At 30.0% G+C, this 15,557-nt stretch overlaps 4 protein-coding genes and 1 long non-coding RNA gene across 6 annotated transcripts; 3 read left to right on the forward strand and 2 right to left on the reverse strand.

Moving 5' to 3' along the window:
* Window positions 1–1,324: 1,324 nt before the first annotated feature.
* Window positions 1,325–3,694, reverse strand: LOC119607548 (actin-related protein 3). Its single transcript, XM_037961505.1, has 7 exons — window positions 3,409–3,694; window positions 3,073–3,253; window positions 2,669–2,875; window positions 2,505–2,612; window positions 1,758–2,294; window positions 1,612–1,695; window positions 1,325–1,541 (listed from the first exon to the last, which is right to left on the reverse strand). The coding sequence occupies exons 1-7, from the start codon at window positions 3,450–3,452 to the stop codon at window positions 1,446–1,448; spliced, it is 1,257 nt and encodes a 418-aa protein (XP_037817433.1). The 5' UTR covers window positions 3,453–3,694; the 3' UTR covers window positions 1,325–1,445.
* A 290-nt stretch (window positions 3,695–3,984) lies between these two features.
* LOC119607549 (syntaxin-7) lies at window positions 3,985–7,169 on the forward strand. Its single transcript, XM_037961506.1, has 6 exons — window positions 3,985–4,811; window positions 4,878–4,947; window positions 5,162–5,306; window positions 5,774–6,016; window positions 6,081–6,236; window positions 6,302–7,169. The coding sequence occupies exons 1-6, from the start codon at window positions 4,646–4,648 to the stop codon at window positions 6,395–6,397; spliced, it is 876 nt and encodes a 291-aa protein (XP_037817434.1). The 5' UTR covers window positions 3,985–4,645; the 3' UTR covers window positions 6,398–7,169.
* A 598-nt stretch (window positions 7,170–7,767) lies between these two features.
* On the forward strand, window positions 7,768–8,989 carry LOC119607555 (BLOC-1-related complex subunit 6). Of its 2 annotated transcripts, none has more exons than XM_037961514.1 (3): window positions 7,768–8,329; window positions 8,401–8,764; window positions 8,823–8,989. In XM_037961514.1, exons 1-3 carry the CDS (start codon window positions 7,870–7,872, stop codon window positions 8,866–8,868), a joined length of 870 nt encoding a protein of 289 aa, XP_037817442.1. In that variant the 5' UTR covers window positions 7,768–7,869; the 3' UTR covers window positions 8,869–8,989. The 2 variants fall into 2 exon arrangements, with proteins under 2 accessions (XP_037817442.1, XP_037817441.1); XM_037961513.1 differs by having other exon boundaries at window positions 7,773–8,338.
* On the reverse strand, window positions 8,927–9,698 carry LOC119607557 (peptidyl-prolyl cis-trans isomerase-like 1). The gene is made up of 2 exons (XM_037961515.1): window positions 9,508–9,698; window positions 8,927–9,441 (listed from the first exon to the last, which is right to left on the reverse strand). Exons 1-2 carry the CDS (start codon window positions 9,594–9,596, stop codon window positions 8,994–8,996), a joined length of 537 nt encoding a protein of 178 aa, XP_037817443.1. The 5' UTR covers window positions 9,597–9,698; the 3' UTR covers window positions 8,927–8,993.
* Window positions 9,699–10,373: 675 nt separating this feature from the next.
* Window positions 10,374–10,907, forward strand: LOC119607554. The gene is made up of 2 exons (XR_005231734.1): window positions 10,374–10,625; window positions 10,686–10,907. It is a non-coding gene; the product is annotated as an uncharacterized LOC119607554 (long non-coding RNA).
* Window positions 10,908–15,557: the final 4,650 nt, after the last annotated feature.

Here is a 15,557-nt window from a genome sequence, read left to right on the forward strand (position 1 = left end):
CAAAATCAAAAGTTTCCCAAAAAAAGTTTCCTAGTGTGGACCGGCAGTTAGTTCAATATTATAGAAAGACTCAAAAAGTACCAGTTAAATAACGAAAAAGTACCAAAGAATATTTCTTAGTACCAGAGTTACAAATAACACCCCTTTAGTGTTCCAACGACAATTGGATCTTCGTTTGGCCAAATCGGCCAAAGATTGTCAACTCAGCAACAACTGTATCAACCGGAAGTTTTTCCCCAGGGAAAAACGTCCAGTCACAACCAATCTGTTACAACACCCCATTAGCATAATTTATTTTGCCCACACGATTTTCCATCTCTGATTTTGGCATTAACAAAACATGAACAACACACAACTTTAAACGTACGTAACTTGTTGATCTTGCTCCGTTTTGTTTTTATAAACAAGCAAACTAAGTACAAGAACAACATTTACTATGTGAAACTGTATGTTGTTGTTGTTATTTCTTTTTGTCTAAGCATGCACAGAGGTTGTCCCGGATTTTTGCTCATATCTCCGTTATTTACCGGCCGATTTTGCTGATTTTAAATAGGAAACTTAGCGAAAGCATGTCTGACAGAATTGTTGAAGATTTTAGGTCCCGTGGATATTTGGGGTCTTCAGAAAGTTGATTACAGTTCGCCCTTTATAAGCTGCAAGTTAGGAACCACGCGTCATTTCGATGTTTTTAAGATCAAAATCTTAAGTTTTTTTACATTGATCATTTTGCAAAAATTTGCAAATACATAGTTCTATTTCGTATGTTAAATTTCCCGAATTTAGGAAAAGAATTCCTTTTAATCGTGTTAGAAATTCAACCCCCTGTGTTTTAATGGATCTTATATTTCAAAATATGTATGATGCTGTTTCGATTGGTAAGTAATGATGAAAAAAAAAAAAAAAACAACACAACTTTTTAATAATGATTTCCAATAATTTCTCCAACAGATTAAATCTGTCGATATTTTTATTTTTCTTTTTTTTAATATATTTTTAAACATGAATTTTGTTTTTGCTTAGGATTTAAAAAACGTTTTTATTATTGAAATTATATACGGGAGGAAAACTTTCTTTTGTTTTTATAAAATTGTATTTTTCTTTTGGCCGAATTAAATGTTTCATTAATAATTAAGAAAAAACAAAAATACTTATAAACAGACTGAGGGAAATGCATTTGTATAAATTATGAAAATTGTCTAGACAAAAGACAAAACTGCTTAGTTTAGAATATATAAAAAAAATATTGGTTTATAAAAGAAGTTTACTTAGAAGATATACAAAAAAAGTAAAGGAAAATAAAAGTAAACAAAAAGAAACAAACTTGTTGTGTTACAATACCAAATGTTATAATAAACAGTTTTAAAAAGCAGGAAAATCTGTTATTAATGTTATAAAAACCAATTCACAGTAAAATAAATAATATTAGATGTGTGTGTAAAATGTGATTATGTCATGGTACCAAAGACAGGATTGTGACGACAAATACCAGGTCCATATTCTTCGTAAGCAGCTTTTGTATGACAAACCTGATAGAATTCAGGCTATAAAGAGAAATTTAGTTAAATAAAATTAAATAAAATACTTTTGTAAAGGAATTATGGAAATACTAACCGTTGAAGCTAACATACTGCCACCAAACCAAACAGCATAACGTTGCATATGATGGGTAATAACTTGAACATCAATGGGTTTTGGCTACAAAGAAATTGATAGTTTAGAAAGAGTTCATTTTTGAGTTAGAATCAATGTTAAATTACCTTAATTCTACCCTCCGATAGATTTTCACTAATACGCAAACGTGTATCAACCGAACGTTTGATATCACGCTGCAAGCGACGTCCAAAATCTTTAAACATTGTCGAGCCACCACTTAAAACAATATTATTGTACAATGGTCGTCTCACATCAATGGGACAATTTTGTATGACATTATCAACAATCTCCGACAAAGGTATAGTAAAATCAGGATTCGAAAATTCCGGATGGAAGAATATTTCTGGACCCAAGAAACGTTCGTAACCAACATCAACGGTGAATGGTGATTTTGTGACCGAATTAATGCCCGTATAGTTACGTATCCATTTGCCCGGCTCCGTATCATATTTAGCAAATTCTTTGGCAATGTCGGGGCAAATGTAGCAGTGTTTCTCTTTAATAGCTTTGGCAGTTTCTAAACTTTGTTCGGGTGGTATACCAACTTCGCGTTCGCGCAATAAACTCTGTATGAAGGAGGTTATATTGCGACCAGCAATTGGTATATGTTTAATGCATGAACCGATAACATAACCTTCAGCCTGAAAATGAAAAGTAAATTTTTGTATAAAATGCTAATTTTTGAAGTTAGTAATTCAGAAAGTAAGTCAGTAAGCCACCTATATTTAGGTAACAAAGTTGGCACACGGATGGACAACGTGTAATTGATCAGGAAATGATAATTTGCTCTCAAATGATTATAATGGGCTTTGAGTTCAGTATAGTACATAATAAAAAAAAAAAAAACTTACCACTGGAATGACATGAGTAACACCATCACCACTATCAACAACGATGCCAGTGAGGGTACGTTCCTCGACTGGTCTGGAAGCCCAACTGGCAGCCAAAGCTAAAACAGCCTAAAAATTTAGAATAAGTAACTTTTCCTTTCTAGCTAAATCCATTTAAAACCAACCTGCACAGCAATATAAAGACCAGGAACATTAAAAGTCTCAAACATAATTTCAGCAGTATACTCGCGATTTTCGGGAGTATTTAATGGAGGTTCAGTAAGTAAAAAATGATGATCTTCTGGTTCGGCTCTTAAGTATTTAAAAATGCATTGTTCCAAAAAACGTTCCATCAAATCCCAATCTTCCACCAAACCATGACGGACTGGATACTATTTTATTCAAAGAAACAATAAAACAAAAGAAAATATACAGATAAAAATGTATGAAAATAAATAAAACGATTACACACAAACTATAAAAGAATAACAGTTTAAAGATAACAATTGATTAGTCATAATCAATATCAAAAAACAGTCATTCATGGAAACGAACAAAAACATTAGAATTGTAAGTATTCTTTAATTACCTTGACTGAATAGCCAGTGGCATCGAAAGCCTCATCGCCTATATAGAAATCCAAATCTTCAATACCTTTTGTTATGCGTCTGGTATTGGTGTCGCCCACACGGGCTGACTCTTTGATAGCAATAGCCGAGGGTATTATAAATTGTGGTTCTTTGTTGCCAGCAAATCCCAATTTTGTATAGCTGCAAATCATAAGTCAGCGAAAAAAATCAATTACATTTCAAGTTTTTTTTGCACTGTCCCAGTTTTTCCATAAAAAATGAAAATGTTTTTCTTGTACCCCCCATAATTTTTCGCAAGTTTTATGGGAAGAAAAAAAAAACATACACACACTTACCCGGTGCCTACATCAATCACACAAGCCGGTAAACGGTTAGCCATTATGTTTTTTATAATATTAACTTAATACTTTAGTTAGAATTTATCAACTAATTAAATAAATTTTGCTTTTTATTTAATATTTATGGGGAATTTAATAAATTTTTACAACCACACCTCGACCGAATATTAGATGTGTCACGAAAAAAACGAATTTCTACTGCTCCAACTTCGCTGCAGTCAATTTTTTTCTTGCTCAAAGATAAAATGCCAAACAAAAGAGAATGTAGAAAAATATGAAAGCGAATTCAAATGTCATACAAATAACAGGCAGTGTTGTATTTGGTAAACATAGTTCAAAAAGCATAAATAATAATATCTAATTGGAAAAATATTTAATTAAAATGTAACAAGAAGTAAAATAATTAAAAATTAATAGTTGAATGTTTTTGTCAGGGTTCAACAACAATATATAATTTAATAACAGTTGTCAATTTTATTCCAAACACCCTGTTATCTTTCTTCTATTATTAGTACTTTGACATTCTCTGCGTATTATAAATAAACGAATGGCAGTATAAAATAGAAATGCAAATAAAAGAAAAAACTAAAAGCGTAATTAAACAAATATTTTTTGTACAAGAAAAATTTGCTATAATTAATTATTAAATATATTTGTAAAGAAAAAAACAATAAAAACAAGTAGGCTAATTAAAATGTTCAAAACATAGCTACACGCAACAAATAACAAAACAATACAAATAAAATAAAATAAAATTGCAATATTAAATTTGTGCATAACAATTTAACGAATAAGAAATAAAAAAAAAAAAAACTACGTCACTTTTAGAAAACGGACTAGAAGAAAGAAAAGTAAAGCTCGTACACAAAAAAGGGTCGCAGTGAAAATATTGTATATTTCGCAAGAAACCACATATTGTTATACTTAAAATTAGTTAAATAAAGAACCAAATGGTTTAATAACATTTAAAATATCCAAGAAAAAAAAAGTTAACAAAGAGCTTTAGGCCAAAATTCTATAGAAGAAAAAAAAAAAAAACGAAATTGTAAATAGCCAGCGAGAAAAAACTACATTGTCATTTTACAAGGTCTTGCTTGTTTCAGTGTTTTAAGTTATTTCCTTTTAAGGTTCATGAGCCGCCCTCTAATTTATTAAAGAAAAAACCACGACAAAATTAAATTAATATATATCCGCTGTTGAAATAAATTCTATCAAACTGAGCACTTACGAAAGCATGGATTTACAGCATTTGGAAAATGGCATAGGAGGTGGTGGGGGAGGAGGCAGCGGTGGTGGCGTTGGTGTAAATGGAAATGCCAACACACAAGCCTTGAGTGAAATTGATTTTCAAAGATTGGCCCAAACTATAGCCACTAGTATACAAAAAATCATACAAAATGGTAAGTGAATGTTAAGAAGGATATATTTCTTTAAGATTTAATTTAAAAAAATCTTGTCTCCTAAAGTTTCCACTATGCAACGTATGGTTAATCAGTGCAATACGCCTCAGGACTCACCCGATTTGAAAAAACAACTGTTAGTACTAATTTTTGTATCGAAAATTTAAAGTTTAGATAAGTTAATAGCCTACACCACTGTAATATTTGCAAAGATTTACAATATTTTCGGCCACGACTTAACGATATCCTTACATGTAAATATGTATAGTTTTAAAACATTATATTGGTGTAGGATACCTTACAGTGGACTTTCAATGTCTTTACTTTTAACATAAAAAAACCCTTTTTAGCCATCAAATTATGACCTATACCCATCAGCTAGTTTCCGATACCAATAATCAATTGAAAGAAGTGGATAAATGTAAAGAACGTCATTTAAAAATACAAAGAGATCGTTTGGTTGATGAATTTACTGCTGCTTTAACATCATTTCAGGTGAGTTCTTTTTTTTATCAATTGTTTCTTATTATTAAAAGTTCCATTTAAATTTCTTATTGGAATATTATTATTAGTCATCGCAGAGAAAACAAAACAAGTTTGTTTTTAATATAAATGTGTATTTATATTAATGAGAGATTGTTTTGTTAATTCTTCTTTTCGTTCATTTATCATGATAAACATTTTTTTGTGCTTTGTTTGGTATTTAAATGATAACAATTGTATGGAATAGCTGTTTTCAGTCTATCTTAATAATTTACACTTTTGTTTAAAATAATAGCATTTGTAGCATAATTTTTGCCAGTGCCTCCGTTGGGAATCGAATTCGGTCTAATAGACTAGAAATCTAAACAATTCCCTTCCAGAGACCACACAAAAACAGCAAACATTTTTTTTAAACTTTATGAATGGAATGAATTTACAAAATTTTCTAGCCTTTTTGTAAAATATAATTCTTCCCTTAGGCCGTTCAACGTAAAACTGTCGATATTGAAAAGACTCAAGTACGACAGGCCCGGGCAAATCATTATAACATCGCCAAACCTCCAGGTAATTCCACAAATTCATCAAATGGCAGCAACAATTCCTTTTTCGAAGACAATCTTTTTGGACGCAAATCACAGCAACAACAACAGCAAATACAAATGCAAGATGATATTGATTTACAAGCTTTAGAGGAACAAGAAAGAGCCATACGTGAATTGGAGGTAAAGAAAAAGAACTTTATAATAAATCTAAAAAAAAAACAAAATATTGAAAATTTATTAACAGGAAAATATTGTGGGTGTTAATGAGATCTATAAAAAACTGGGAGCCATGGTTTATGAACAAGGTCTAACCGTTGATTCCATAGAATCATCTGTGGAACAAACTAGTGTTTATGTATCTCAGGGCACAGAAAATCTACGCTTAGCTGGTTCTTATAAGGTAATTATTTGGAATTTGAAATTTCTAATTTAAACTTATTTATAATGTATTGTTTTTTATTGCAGAATAAATTACGCAAAAAGAAATTAATATTGTTTGGTATTTTGGCCGCCGTTTTAGCAGTTATTATCTTAATAATTGTTTTGCAATTGAAAAATTAAAGCTGGTTGGTGTTAGTTATTTACAAACAAACTTATTTTTCTATTTTTCGTTATGATTTGTTAGAAGAGCGAAAAGAAATTTAAACAATTTGGGCCTTTTTTTATGGAAATTTTTAGGCAAAACTAAAATTTATTTGTATTTACTAAATGTTAAAGAATTAAATGAAAGGTATTAAACTGCAACACAGAATTAACGATTAAAGGAAACAAATACAATATATAAAACATATAAAAAACGTCCTTAAAAGTTAAACAACATAAGAAAAAGAACAAATTCTTTATAAATATATATACATTTTTCTTCACGTATTAATTTACTAACCCCCTTGTAGGTATTTTTGTTACATATTTCTTTTAAGGAATTTAAACTTTACAATTTAAATTCTAATTCCAAAAAATTTATTCCAGTTTTGTTTAATATAAATGTTTTGTAAATTTCTTTCTAGAATCTTATATTGGCTTAATATTTTTTTTTAGTATATTTTGTTTTATTTATATTATTATATAGTGCCGAGTGTATGTATTTATCCTTATAAATATATTTAAGTTTAAACATAATCTTCTTATTATAAATTGTATAAAGCAAAAACTTTAAATTATTCGAAAATTGTATGCTTAAATCCAAATGAAGATGATCAGACAAAACAAAAAAAGAAAAAATAAAAAAAAAACAAATAAAAACAATGTGAATTGTAGCAATGTATGATAGAATCATAAACATTTTGTTTTATCATCACAAAAATTTTATTAAATAAAAAAACAAACATGATAATATTTGAAATTAATTGTAATAAAACTAAGTAGTTTTATGGTGGAAAGGATAAAAGGATATACAATTTAAAGAGTGTTAAAGAATTTAAAAGTTACTGTTAGATCCGCTAAGAGCATTTTCAGTTCTTGTTCTTATGAATAATTTAAAAGTGACATTTTAAGGCTTAAAAAGTACCAAAAGATTTAAAGATTTTCATTAAAGATACTTAGTATTGTCAATGTTTCATATCAATATAGAAAATTCCATAAGTACCATTTGAAGTGCAGAAAAGCCAGTATCAAAATTCCCTGGCACCCATTAGCTTGTATCAATGGTAGTGTATAAGACAATTAAAAAAAGCAGTTCTAACAGTTTTTACGTATAACTTTTCGTAATTCCAAAAAAAAAAATCAAGCTGGACCGTCAAATGAGTGACTTCTATTTTTAAAGTTTAAAAAATTCCGTTACTTTTTTAAAATATACTTGGCAGCATTTCTTATTCCAATTTCATTAACAGGGTGGCGGAAATCAACTATTCAAAATTTCTTTGTCCAGAAACAAACTTGGTATCACTTTACTATAGAGACACCCTGTTGTCTCTTTTACATTAACAGCTGTCTCCATAATGACAAATGTAATTTTTTGTTTATCACAAAAAATCAATAAACAAAAACCTGAAGAAGAAAAGAATACGCAAAATATATAAATATATAGAAAAAATATGTCACGACGTACACAAGACATACCTATAAGACCACGTTATGGCCTAACCGACGAGGAACTGGAAGAAGAGCGTGTCAATCGTGAGGCAGCCGCTGCTAATACAAGATCACGCAAAACCTCAACAAATTCAAACTCAGATGTAGCTTCATCCTACAAAGAAATACCATTTTTGGCTCAATATGCAGGAGCTGTACCAGATAGTGTATTAAATGATTTGACACCGACAGCTAGTAGGCCAATGCCGGGTAGAGATGAAAGTCTGGACGATGAGGAAGATGAAGAGGATAATTCAAAAAGTAGTTCGTGTGATAATAGTAATAAAACACCAAAACGACCACAAAGTTTACTAAGTGATGCTATACCCTACGAATTGGAAGGGTCAGATGATGCTGATGGTCAAATGCGACATTTTGTGGCGGAGAATTTAGAGGAAAAGTTGCGTTTAACTAGTCCGGCGGGTAAAGAAGGTACTTTTTTAATTATTTAAAGAATTATTTTAAATTAAAACAAAAATAATATACAAAAATAGATCCCTATGACTATACCAAAGCTCCTTCACATCATAGTACACCCTCCACCTCCACGGGAGGTGGCATGACACGACAGTTTTTACTTATGCCTCAGCTACCACAAATCGATGCTAATGTTTTGAATGATATAGAAATTGAGGCCCAATATTTAGCCACCTCTGTTGATAATTTAACAGAGAACTTGTGTAATCTTTTACATTCCATTTCCTCTATAACAGCGGATAATGTAGAGGTGCACAAAAATGCTGTTAATAAGTTAACCGATAGCATGGATGCCAATATTAAGTGCATGTATACCATAATGGCTAAAACTGAGGAAATAACAAAATCCATGCAACCTACCGAACAAGTGGGATTACGAATGTAAGTTTTAATTAAAATTAAAAAAAAAAAATCAATTCATTAGATTGCTTTTCTTTAGACGAGAAATCAAACGTTTAGTTGATATGTTGGACAGCACTGTATAGGAGTTGGATGACGATGAACCCACGGATCTGATAAATACCAAACCTTTATGCCCTTTAATTTAAGTTTAACACCATCATTTATTTAAAATATTTACTTACAATAAAATAGAACTATACCAAAGATACTATAATTTATCCACTTTAGCTTTTAAAATACGTACACTATCGACGGGGCGATCATTTTTATCAGTTTCTGCCAAACCTATACGTTTAACCACTTGCATACCGGCATATACTCTACCAAAAATGGCATGTTTACCATCCAACCATTGAGTGGGTGCCAAAGTAATGAAAAATTGTGAACCATTTGTATTGGGGCCCGAATTGGCCATAGATAATATACCTGCCCCGGTATGCTTCAAATCTGGGTGAATTTCATCCGCAAACTCACCGCCATAAATAGAACTGCCACCACGTCCCGTGCCCGTTGGATCGCCACCCTGTATCATAAAATCTCTAATGATACGATGAAATACTACATTATTGTAATAGCCACGTCTAGCTAGTTCGGCAAAATTGCGACAAGTATTGGGAGCATGTTTCCAATATAATTCCACGGTGATTTCTCCCATGCTGTAGAATAAAAAAAAAAACACATTAAAAATGTTTGTTGTTGTGCAGGCTTTTTTTAAGACTTACGTGGTCTCCAGAGTGACAAAATTTGGTTGCCATGATTTATCTGGTATGCCAGCAGTAGCTGCTAAAATATTTCCTGTTGTAGCCAACATATTTTATTAATAATATTTATTTAAAATGTTAAAAAGTCTGATTTAGTGCAAAATTCTAAATGTAAACAAAGTTTGTGTTTGCTTACCAGCATGGTTGTTATTTAAGGTACTACAGGTTTTATCAACTGTGTAGTGGATTGTATTTATGACAGTGTTGTATAGAAAATTGCTACCGTTAGGTATTTTAGAGAAATATTTTTAATAAATCCATTTAAATTATTAATTTTTTGAAATTTTATAAAAAACTTTTTTAATTCTTTTCGTGATAAAACCTCCTATTTTTTCCTAATGTTTATCACTTGGATACCAAAATTCCAGGAATATAAAAATTAAAATAAATACAAACAATTTTACATATGTTTGTATGTAAGTATATGTATCTGAGAAAATATTAGAGCTAGATTCCTGAAATTTTGTACATACAACTTTGGCATCCAAGTGATAATAAACATTAGGGGAAAAATGGGAGGACTAGCAGTAGCAGGAGTGACATCTGAAGTAAATATAAAGAATCGTATATCTGGAAATCTATTAGAGCTAGAATTTTCAAAATAGTATGTATGTACATACATATATTGTTTTTAGTACCTCGTTTCTGTAATTTTCTCGAATCGAGAAAAAACTTAAAATATAATAGTCTTCCAGTTTTTAACAGTGTGACTCTGATTATTTTTAAACTGTACTCATTAAAATTTAATAAGAAATTTTTAAATTTCTTGTATTCACCCTGTTTTACACAAGATTATCATGCATTTTTCGCCAGATTTTCTCGATGCGAGAATTACAGAAACGGGGTATAGCAAGGTATATTTATTTTATAAGGTAGTGTTAAGGGCGAATTCAAAAAAACTTGGGCGAATCGAAATACAACACTGTACAGTATTTGTTTTTGTTTAGGCGAATTCTGGTGTAGGCACAATGTCAAAAACAGCTGATTTATAATATGAGGCGAATTTGTAAAAATTAAAAAAAAAAGTTGTTTGTAAATAAAAGATTTTTTGAAATATAATAAAATTGTTAAAATTCTTCGTAAGTAGCCAAAGAATTTGTCCAGCGTTTAGAAAGTTGTTTAATGATTTTCCCTATTAGGAACACTCTTCGGTCTAGACAAGAAAATGCTAAAATAACGTTTGTCGGCTGATCAGTGGAAGGCTTGTTTGGCAGACCTCACTCCATTTTTCTCTTTTTTTAATGTCTTTGGGCACATTAAAAAATGTCCCACCTCCAGCCTCCACTTTCTTCCCACATATTTTGCAACAACGCATTGTTTTTTTTTTAATTTCACAATAATAACACTTTTATCACTCACAATTTTTCACAATTTGATTATAAATTTAGTTTTACTTTTAAAAGCACACTTTTAAATGTCAAATTAAAAATATAAACAAACTTTGACATTTTGCATACATTAACCAAACGTAAACAAAGTTTGACATTAACTCTACACCGCGGCGAAAAAACATGAATGTGAGCAAAAAATAGTCAGCTGTTTTGTTAACACTACCTTATAAAATAAATATACCTTGGGGTATAGGATAGCAAAGTACGCAGGGTATAGCTAGTAACATATAAAAACAAAATGTTTGGTTATAGGTACTTGAAATCAATCATATGAGTGACATCTATACAAGTACATAGAAATTTAGTTGGTCTCTTCCCAAGTAAAAAAAAGTAAGTATTTGATTGAATTTTTCTTTTAAGGATGCAATCAAGTGAATGAAGAGATATGGAGAATATAAGCTTATTTGAATAGAAAAAAAAAAGCTTAAAATATTTTTTTTTTACTTTTTCACAATCTATTCCCACATAATAATATAATTTTACACAGTACATGCTTCCCAAAGTAATGTTGGAATATATAGCAAATTTTAAAATGGCATAATATAAATCTAGGATCTTTTTAAGTATATACAGTGTCTCTCATAAGTATTCGAATTTAGGTAAACTATGAAAAGAAACCAAATTTAATAATATATTTTGTGTGGAAAATAAATAAATTAATTTGTTATATTGTCTAGATAGTCCTTATGTTTGATATCACGCTTTTTAAAACTTGAAAAATTTGCCTTGACTTAAATTAATTGTGTTTTTTTAAAAAAAGTCCATGAAATTGCCTCACAAAAGTATGCGAATTTTTCCTGTATTTCATATTTGATCATATTATACGATACACAAATTTTAGAATCGCATGGTTTTATGCTTAATATTGTTTTAAGGGGTTACTATCAACCGCATGGATATATTTTTGACCCATTTGGTCCACAATTTTGGGGGATTTGTACCCTCTTTTCATGTAATATCATTAAAATGGCGATTTTTGGCTATATTTGTAATGTTTTCACCCTTTTTCCAGAGATAAAACCAAAATTTAATATTGGAATGTAATAGAACCCATAGGATATCTAAAAATAATATTTTTTGTTAAAGGGTCCGTACTTAATCGTTCCAAGATGTATTTTTGGTATCGTTTTTCAGTTTCTAATTGAATTATCTGGATCATAAGTCCCTTTTCGTACCTCTAGGGACCATATTTTCCGACAAAGTTGTCTAGTGTATATTCATGTACATATTGGCACTAATGTATTTTAAATTTTCAATATATTATAGCGGTATACAACCCCAAATCATGCCTTAACAAAACGTCATCCTATATAGTAGATTTCAGTTTTTACTACTCGTAACTTTCACGCTTATGTTGCCCGTTACAATAACACTGTAAGTTCTAAATTTTGGTTTTAATTTGATCATAGTAAATAATATTTAAACACATATCAACATTTTTGATGTGATCATAATGATATCGTGCCATGCAGCATGGAGGCCATTGGTATATAAAAATAATGATTTTACTATTTTGAATGGTGCTTCTTCGAGGCATGTTTTGGAGTTGTACACTTCCACAACACATTGAAAACTTAAAATGTATAAAAGCTGATATCTAAAAGAATATATACCAGAAAACTTTCCCCGAAAATAGTTGATCCTAGTATTATAAAAATGGACTTAAGTTCCAATATATTGAATTAGCGACAGAAGAATGATCCGAATAATTTATCTTGGAACGTTTAAATACAGATTCTTGTAACAAAAATATTATTTTTAGATACCCCAAGGGGTCTTTTAAGTCCCAATATCAAATTTTTGTTTTATCTCTGGAAAAAAGGATACAAATTTACAATTATGGCCAAAAATCGCCATTTTAATGATATTACATGAAAAGAGGGTACAAATTCCCCAAAATTGTGGACCAAATGGTCCAAAAATATACCCTTTCCGTGGATAGTAACCCCTTAAAACAATATTACGCATAAAAACCATTCGATTCTAAAATTTGTGTTGCGTTTAATATGATCAAATATGAAATACAGGAAAAATTCGTATACTTTTGTGAGGCAATTTCATGGACTTTTTTTAAAAAAGCACAATTAATTTAAGTCAATGCAAATTTTTCAAGTTTTAAAAAGCGTGATATCAAACATAAGGACTATCTAGACAATATAACAAATTAATTTATTTATTTTGCACACAAAATATATTATTAAATTTGGTTTCTTTTTATAGTTTACCCAAATTCGAATAATTATGAGAGACACTGTATGTATGTATGTACAGTGTCTCTCATAAGTATTCGAATTTAATGTATGTATTATGAAAACAGACATAATTTTATAATAGATTTTGTGAGAAAAATAAATAAATAAATTTATTATGTTGTCCAGACAGTCCTTAAATTTTATACCACATTTTAAAAATTAAAAAAAAAATAATTTACTTAAACTAATTTAACTTTTTTAAAAAAAAGTGCAAAAAATAGCTTCACAAAAGTATTCGAATTTTTTGTATAAATCATATTTAGATTAGCATTATGAAGTAAAAATAAATAATTAAAATGAAATTAATGTTTTGTATAGTATCCTTTGTTTTTAAAAACAACTTCCAAGCGTCGTGGGACCGTTTCTACCAATTTATGGAATAGTTCTGGCGTTATTATGACCCACTCTTCATACAAAGCAACCGTATGGTGGTTTTGGAGGATAATGAGTGATTTAAAAGTTGTTCTTGTAAATATAACCACAAATTTTCAATGGAGTTTAAGTCGAGACAATAACTCCATTGAAAATTTGATGAAAGAAGATACTTAGTGTTGTAAATGATCAACATTTTCACGTACCAGGTCGTGTATTTTGGATCGTTTTCTGTTGAAAAATAAATTGAATGGGTTGTAGCCCCATTTTGGTGGTACTAGCATGCAAATTCTGCTCTAAAATTGACAAGTGGACCTTCTAGTCTATAATAACAATAATAAATTTTAGCAGTCCAACACCGTGGGCGGACACAGAACCCCAAAATATGGTAGAGCAACTTGGGTCCTTTACAGTTGGTTTTAAGTTAGATAATTCAACGGCATCTCCAAGCTTTCGTCATATCATTTGACGACCATCTGAGCCAAAAATATTATATTTGTTCTAATCGTCGAAGATAACCTCCTTCCAGAATCCAATATTCTTACTTATGAGTCTATTTGCGGAGTCAAGACACTTAACATCGATTAACTTCGATATGAGCGGTTTCCACCTTGGTACTTGACCATGCAAATTATTGCTCCCTAGTACTTTGCCCACAATTTCGACACTAATTTTTATTCACAGGACTGTCATGAGTTCGTTGTTAATTTTTGGAGCTGATAGATGAAGGTTCCTACGGTATTTCCTCAGTATTTCTTTGTTGTCCTGTATTGACAGCAGTTTTGGACGACTTGATAATGGTAAATACTCAATGGAATTCTTTGTTCCATGCGTGTAATGACAAAATATATTGTCAATGGGAATCTATCAACCATTTCCTATATGTATTTAATTGATCGGCCTTGATTATACAGATATAAATTAATTTTTAATTTGAATTGATCAACTCTTTTTCTTTGAACATTTTAAGCGCTTACACAGGAAGGATTTACAACATAATTATGCAAATTTCCAAAAAATATAATGTTAAATATTCCATATAACCACTACCTGCATAATGGGTTAATTAATGGGCAATAAAACACGTGTTCAAGGATTCTAAAAAAGTTCTTAGAAAAAATTCGAATATTTTTGCGCAGTACCTGAAATGACCCTTTTTGGGTTTTTTCCATTTTCTTGGAAACCATTAATGAGTTTTTATTACTTTTTTCTTGTATTTCGTAGAAATAATATAAATTAATAAAATTTCATTAAAACATTTTAAATACTATTATTATTTTTAAAGTAACATCATAAAATAACACAGTAATTCATAAAAATAATAAATTCGAATATTTATGTGAGACACTGTATATTAATTTCCCGTAAATTGTGATTTACCCCAAAAAAACGGATTATTAATTATTGACGGACAAGGTCTTCTTCTTAAAAATCACCAAATCTTGTGTATTCTTTAAGAAAACCTGTGACTTATTAGAAACTGAATGCACTTTTTTATGTTTTTTTCCATTTGTCGGAACTTTAAGTCCATTTTTGATGGATACTTTATTAAGAAATACTAAAATACTAAAAATTGGCTCTAGTTCTTTATAGAAATCATCGTTTGTGCTATAGTTTTGAGCATAACTTTAAGTTTTGTTAAACGGGTTTTCAAATGTTTACTTTTTTGTGTGGTGTATTTTTTATACGAGGGCTACTATGTAATTTGTCAGCTTTTTTGGGCACTTTAAAATAGACGCTGTTCTAAAGACTTTCAGTTAAACTTGAATTTTTTAAGTTCTTAAACGCTCAAGTTCTATAATTCGTTTCATAATGGTCTTTCAAAATCTTTTTTAAAATAATCGTAAAAATAACTAAAATTCTTTAAGGCTCGCAATACATAGAGTTGCCCTCGTACAAGTTTATACATATGTATGTAGACTATATGACCTTAAGCCCATATACAGATAATCTTATGTAGTAGGGTATCTAATTTATACATTTACAATTTTTCTTT

The sequence above is a fragment of the Lucilia sericata genome, unplaced genomic scaffold (genome assembly GCF_015586225.1).
Source record: "Lucilia sericata isolate MDLA Ls3-8-SP2 unplaced genomic scaffold, ASM1558622v1 Contig000707F_arrow, whole genome shotgun sequence".
In the NCBI taxonomy this organism is placed as follows: Eukaryota; Metazoa; Arthropoda; class Insecta; order Diptera; family Calliphoridae; genus Lucilia; species Lucilia sericata.

Bases quoted from the DNA above. Each gene is read 5' to 3' on its own strand.
- LOC119607549 (XM_037961506.1), top strand. From the start codon at position 4,646: ATGGATTTACAGCATTTGGAAAATGGCATAGGAGGTGGTGGGGGAGGA. The intron at 6,017-6,080 runs GTAAAGAAAAAG...ATTTATTAACAG, and splicing joins GAGCCATACGTGAATTGGAG to GAAAATATTGTGGGTGTTAA. The intron at 6,237-6,301 runs GTAATTATTTGG...TTTTTATTGCAG, and splicing joins GCTTAGCTGGTTCTTATAAG to AATAAATTACGCAAAAAGAA.
- LOC119607548 (XM_037961505.1), bottom strand. From the start codon at position 3,452: ATGGCTAACCGTTTACCGGCTTGTGTGATTGATGTAGGCACCGG. The intron at 3,254-3,408 runs GTAAGTGTGTGT...TATGATTTGCAG, and splicing joins GTGATTGATGTAGGCACCGG to CTATACAAAATTGGGATTTG. The intron at 1,696-1,757 runs GTAATTTAACAT...ATTTCTTTGTAG, and splicing joins TATCGGAGGGTAGAATTAAG to CCAAAACCCATTGATGTTCA.
- LOC119607555 (XM_037961513.1), top strand. From the start codon at position 7,870: ATGTCACGACGTACACAAGACATACCTATAAGACCACGTTATGGCCTA. The intron at 8,339-8,400 runs GTACTTTTTTAA...ATACAAAAATAG, and splicing joins TAGTCCGGCGGGTAAAGAAG to ATCCCTATGACTATACCAAA. The intron at 8,765-8,822 runs GTAAGTTTTAAT...GCTTTTCTTTAG, and splicing joins GAACAAGTGGGATTACGAAT to ACGAGAAATCAAACGTTTAG.
- LOC119607557 (XM_037961515.1), bottom strand. From the start codon at position 9,596: ATGTTGGCTACAACAGGAAATATTTTAGCAGCTACTGCTGGCATACCA. The intron at 9,442-9,507 runs GTAAGTCTTAAA...TTTATTCTACAG, and splicing joins TTTGTCACTCTGGAGACCAC to CATGGGAGAAATCACCGTGG.